A 6,187-nucleotide genomic window follows, 5' to 3' on the forward strand; every position below is an offset into this window, starting at 1 on the left:
AGTTGATTTTTATTGTAGGTAAAAATTGAAAAAAATACGTGAAATCAATCAACTGACGATCTAACCAAACCAACTATTAGTCCAGCCTGCAGTTTCATTCCTTTTGCAAAGCCAGCTGTGTCTCCTTCCCATAACTCCTCAGAAATCAAAAAAACAAAGATCTTTCTCTCTCTCTCTAGCTAACCTTCATTTTCTCTCTCCTCCCATCTCCGTGATGCTCCACAATCCATCAACTAGTAAACCAGAAACAGAGAGAGAAAGAGAGAGAGAAGCACAAGTCAAAAAGAAAACCAAACCCAGAGGTGGGTGGTACTGTGGTTAAGGCTTAGGGTTTAAACCCCAAGGTCACAGGTTCAATTCCCCTCTCCCTGACCAATTTATTGGGCGAAACACAGTTGATTTGGAGGTTAAACCTTAAGTTATCTAATCAACACTTGGTGTGGGTTCAATACTTTTCGCTGTGCGAGTTCTGACTTAAGCGGAGCTTGTCTTGGAGGTCACCTTAAGTTGTCTAACCAGCACTTGGTGTGGGTTCAATGCTTCTCGTTGTGCGAGTTCTGACTTAAGCTGAGCTTGTCTTGGAGGTCGGAACAAGTTCTCAGGTTATAGTCTCCTCGCTCGGAATGGCTAATAGGACACCCTGATAATTTCTGCAAGGGCACTGCTTTAGACTTGCGAGATCTGCGGGAGGCTAGGGAAAATTTTCCTTAAAAAAAAAAAAAAAAAGAAAAAACAAACAAACAAACATAGAGATGAGTGTGATTGAAATCCTAACGAGAGTCAACGCGATCTGCAAGAAATACGACAAGTACGACTTTGACAAGCAGAAACACCTCAACCTCTCCGCCGCCGTCTTCGCCCGCCTCCACGCCACCGTCGACTCAGACATCGACACCGCTTTCAGGTCTCTCTCAAAAAGTTCTTTTTCTTAGGGCTTGCGTTTGAATTTTTTTTTTTTTTTTTTTTGTGTGCAGTTGGAGGTTTTGATTTTTTTGATTTTGTAAAAAGCGGAGGCGACATCGAACGAGAAAAGTAGGGCCTCTGCAGTTGCTATCAATGCCAAGATTCGACGCATCAAAGGTCGTTTGCTTGAGGAAGTCCCTAAATTGGAGAGAGTGGCTATAAAAAACGGTTCGATCTTTTTGAAATTATTCTGTTGATTTCATAGTAGAAATGTATAATTTGATAATTTAGTTTGACTTTATTGAATTTGAATTTTGCGGTTATGTGATATTTTTGAAATCATAGAACTGAGGTTGACTTCAGCTGATTGTTCAACAGTTTAGGGGAACTTATGATTCTAAGTTTATGTTAGAATGTTCTAAATTTGGTTGGGTTTCAAAAGTGACAGGTTGTTGAATTTTTTAAGCTTGATTTGTTAGGGTTTTGGGGTTGAAATATCCATTTCGAGGACTGTGAATACTAACTTAAGTTTTTGTGAAAATAAGGAGAAGTAAGAAGAAAAGTAGAGGAAGCAAGAAAGCTTACCCTGATAAGGGTGAAGCAAAACACATAAAAATATGTATATATATATATATAACCTCCAATTCTCTAGAGCTCAACTCCATTGAATTGAGGAATTGCAATAGTATTTGTAGGATTTCAACAAAGTTTGATTATTTATTCAAAAAAAAAAAATACTTGTAGGATGCTATATTTCTCGTATTTCCATTATGAATTTTGACTCACAAATAAGGATGATAAACCTTACTGATTAAAATATTGTAAACCAACTGAAAGCTATAGGAAAGACCCAAAAACATTACTTCAACCATAATACGACTCAGTGTTTCAAAAGGCGTGTCTAAGTGCGCGCTTAGGCGCTAGGCCCATCAAGGCGCACCTGAGGCGCCTCAGACAGCTTGAGGAGAGGCGCAGTAGGAAAGGCATATTTGAGGCGCTTAAGGCGCGCACCTTAGGCTTAGGCGCGAGATGCACGCCTCATGTGTTTCATTTAAATTTTTGCTCCATCCTTATTCTTTGTGTGTGTAACTATATGGAATTACAACCCCTTTAATATAAAATGTAAACACATGCTTTGAGTCCCAATTTTCATATCAAAAAAAGCTCTAGGCATTAAACGAAAGCTTTGGGATTGCAAGATGAATATATGGCTGTGGGATTCCTTTCAATGTTGTAAATTACAACAGTTTCGAACCAATGATTGAAGCTATCAGGCAATTTGATCCTGATTTAAAATTAAAATCATTAAGGCATTATATGGTATGAGTTCCTTATCTAAAAAAAGAAATGAATGTCGTTAATAAATTGATAAAGAAAGATAAATAGTATAGGGCAAAGTAAGATTAAATGTTATTTTTGAGAAATTTTTGAAACGTTGAATGTTATTTTTCATGATTTTTGTAATATCGATTGCCATTCTATTTTTTTTTTCTTGAAATTTTAACAATATTTTTTTTATGTTAAAAACTTCGCCTATATTAATATTTTGGTTATCTTCAACAACTTGCGCCTCGCTTCAGTGAGGTGCGCGCCTCACCTTGTGTCTCACATTTACAGTCCAAGTGATCTTAGCGCCTCAATGCGCCTACAGCTTTTTGAAACACTTACGACTCATTGGCGACTCTCATGACTTGTGTTCAAGAAAACTAAAAACTACTGAAATACGCTCAACTTGACCCTTAGAACCTAATAAATTACATGTAAATCTTTTTTTATCTTTTATTTTTTATAACTGGGTGTCTGGGTCAGCTTGCACACACCTCGACTAATTATATGGCTCTGAAATTAACGACTAGGCAAATCTCCAGTGGCGCCTTTGAGTGACTCAAACTCAAGACCTTGAATCTTATCCTCATGTCTTTATTGCTCGGCCAGCCCTTGAGATTTAAATTACATGTAAATCTGTCCAGCTACTTCCAAACAAACTTCATATTATTATAATTAGAGACTTTCAAAACTTCCAAGGGCCCCTTCCTTTTCACTGAAAAAACGTCTTGATAACCGTGGTACCCATGGCCTTTGTCTTAAGCTTCTAAAGCCTATTAGATTTGTTTAACCATTTGATGGATGTTGCGTCAATAATAAATCTTACTTTCAGGTTAAGGGGCTTTTGACAGAAAAACTCGCTGCCCGTAATGATTTGGTCCTTGCCTTGCCAGATAGGATTCAAGTCATACTAGATGGTACTACAGCTGCTCGCAAACAATCTGCAGGCTGGACAGGTTCAGTTTCCTGCACAGAAATCAAGTTTGATTCAGGTGATTAGTTGCCTTTATTCTACTCTTTTTTTCCCTTCCTTTTTTCTTTTTTCTAGGAGGCTCTTACTTGAGATTTTTTGTTCAATTATTTGTTTCATTTGGATCATAGACGGACAGTTGAATAGTGAATACTTCCAGCAAACAGAAGAGTCCAGCCAATTTAGGCAAGAATATGAAATGCGGAAAATGAAGCAGGCATGTAATTCTTTAGAGTTGAATACCTTTCTTTTTTAATTGGGGGGAAATATGATTTTTTTTTTCTTTCTGATGAAGATTATTTCTTCTCTGGTTTCTGCATTCATTGTTCTATTGATTCCAAATAAAAAATAAAAATAATGTTTTTACTTTGATGTTCACACAGGACCAAGGATTGGAAGTGATATCAGAAGGTTTGGGTCCATTGAAAAACATGGCCCATGATTTGAATGAGGTATGCTACTGCCTTGTGCATTTGTATCTGTTGCTTTGTCCCATTTTATGCACATCAATTTATGACTTTGCAATTCATACAGGAAATGGATAGGCAAGTTCCTTTAATGGACGAGATTAACACTAAGGTTTGAGAACACGTCCTGTCCTGGTAATATCTAAAGCTACAAGTATTCTTAAATTATTAATGGTGCATTTCTTCACATCCTACAGGTTGACAAGGCTGTATCTGACCTTAAGAACACCAATGTGAGACTTAAGGATACTGTTAACCAGGTAACTGAGCTGCCACTGTATTTTCTGTAGGTTTGCATCACTTTGTGTGCTGCAAAGAGGGAGAGAGAGAGAGAGAGAGTCAGCTATGCTATGTCGTAGATCTTTTTGCTGGATTTGATAGAAAGTTTTGATTTGTTTCGGCTGAGGTCCAGTCGAAATTTCTGTATTGATATTATACTATTGTGCATAATTCTTGGGATTGCCGCCTATCTATACAATTAATTTTCACTTTCTGAAAAAAATGGAAAGGAAATGTTTTATCTAATTTGTGGTAATAGCTGACATGCTTAATGGACTCCAGAAAATAATTTCATGCATGGGTGAACTTATAGTTAGAAGCCAATAATTGAACTTATAAACTAAAGTTGAGTGCATAATTATTCTGGTTGGATCTTCTTCTTGCTTGATTCAGTTTCTCCTGTTAATCTCTTTCTTTTCACTACCTTAGAGCATTTCAATGAAATAACAATCGTTAGACTGATTCTCAAACTTGTCTGGGCTGAAATTTGATTGTTTGGTCAACATTTGATTTTTCAAATTTCCTTCTCTTTTGGTTTAGTATTTTAAGCAGGCATTCTGATGGTTGTTGTACGTGCAGTGTATTGAAGAATTAAGATGATCAATGAGCTACTGTTTCTGCTCGTGATATTGGCTTTGTCTGGTATTGTTTTGCGCTGATTAAGGCCTTGTTATGTGCTTATTTTGGAGATGATTTGTTTTCCCGGTGTGTGCATGTCTTTGCTCATACTTTTGACTACTGTTTCTATACCTTTGTCTTTCAAATACAACTTTCGGCACATCAGACATTTCTGGATTAATAATGTATATTTGTCCCAGCTTACATTTTGTCTCCTTAATTTAATGTTGTGACTCCTGTAAACACCACTTATGGTATTTGTGCAACCTATAAAGGGAAGAACCAAAATTGCATTAAGTGGAACTCCTAGAACTGATCTTGAAAAATCTGCAATTAAAGTCTAGGATATTTGCTATTAGGGTTAAACTAGGGATTGGCCTAGTTGAATGTTAAACAAAATGAATTTGTGCTGGTACTAAAGAGCAAGAGTTCAGGATTTTATTGAGTTAATTTACAACAAAAATTTGTTCTGCATCACTTTTTCATAGAAATCTCCTTGTGGTTTTAATTTCTTCTCGTAATTTTTTTTTTCTTTCTCTAAAACATTGGAAACATTATTAAAGTTGACCTTTCAGTTATAGCTGGGTTGTTATGTTAACAATTTCATGTTATGGCCCTCAAACTTACATCATATGATACCATGATATTGTAGACATTCTATTTACTACAGACAACAAAGTATTAGAACGAGCGATATTTGGTGCTCTATGCTACAACATCCTCCTTACCATAGAAAAGTTGTAAAATCGATCAGAATAATAGCAGCATAGGATGTGGACAACATTCAATAGTGTAACAGTTTTTCTTTTTTTAAAACCTAAGAAGAGTTGTAAATTCAATCTTAATAATATTAACATAGGATGTAGCCAGCATTCAGTGGTGTTTGTCCACTTTTCTAGCTGAATGAAACTAATTGTCTCTTGGGTCTTCTCTTCCCTCTTGTTTATGGCATTTAATGGCTATTAGATGTTCCAAGGAATTAGCCTTTTCTATGTTTCTTGGTGTAGAGGGTCCAAATGTAAGCATTAGAGAAATGGATACTACAGACGTTTAGTTGTAGATGATGGAGATTACTGTGAGTAAAGAGCAACGCAAGCAGTGTAGGACCCAAAGGAATAGTTGGTGAATATATGATCCAAATGAGGAGAGGAGCCTTCCTTTTATAAGCAGATGAGATTGAGGTAAAGTTACTACAGAGATTGAGATAAAATTGAAGTCCTTTTAGTATGTAAGTGGGCCTTGTGTTGCAATTGAAATAGAAATTGTTTGTGATCAAGTTAGGATTCTTCTCTATGATAATCTGATAAGGATCTTATGATGTCAATGATATCAAGATAAGTTCCTGTCGTCGATTGGTCGAGGTGAAGACATCATCCACACCCTGATGAGACTTTGCTCTTAGCCACTAAGCCACATAATTCCCAATACTCATAATGGATCATGACACTACTCAAAGACCACAGCCTGAACACAATATTGGCCATGAAACTATCTGAAAACCACACTATGGCTTTATACCAAGTTGCAAGAGCCCTCAAAGTCTTTCTAGTCAATTGTGGCAAACATCAGTTTGGGTTTGTGAGAGGTGAGGAGGAGGTTTTAGTTTAGCAGGAGATCCTCACTC

The 6,187-nt window shown here is 36.6% G+C and overlaps 1 protein-coding gene across 1 annotated transcript; it reads left to right on the forward strand.

Annotated features, from left to right (window-relative positions):
• Positions 1 to 724: 724 nt before the first annotated feature.
• On the forward strand, positions 725 to 4,767 carry LOC145801153 (syntaxin-71-like). The gene is made up of 8 exons (XM_082891569.1): positions 725 to 918; positions 1,009 to 1,128; positions 3,060 to 3,221; positions 3,331 to 3,416; positions 3,583 to 3,651; positions 3,734 to 3,778; positions 3,864 to 3,927; positions 4,069 to 4,767. The coding sequence occupies exons 1-8, from the start codon at positions 753 to 755 to the stop codon at positions 4,146 to 4,148; spliced, it is 792 nt and encodes a 263-aa protein (XP_082747695.1). The 5' UTR covers positions 725 to 752; the 3' UTR covers positions 4,149 to 4,767.
• Positions 4,768 to 6,187: the final 1,420 nt, after the last annotated feature.

The sequence above is a fragment of the Camellia sinensis genome, chromosome 10 (genome assembly GCF_055761805.1).
Source record: "Camellia sinensis isolate YWXY chromosome 10, ASM5576180v1, whole genome shotgun sequence".
NCBI lineage: Eukaryota > Viridiplantae > Streptophyta > Magnoliopsida > Ericales > Theaceae > Camellia > Camellia sinensis.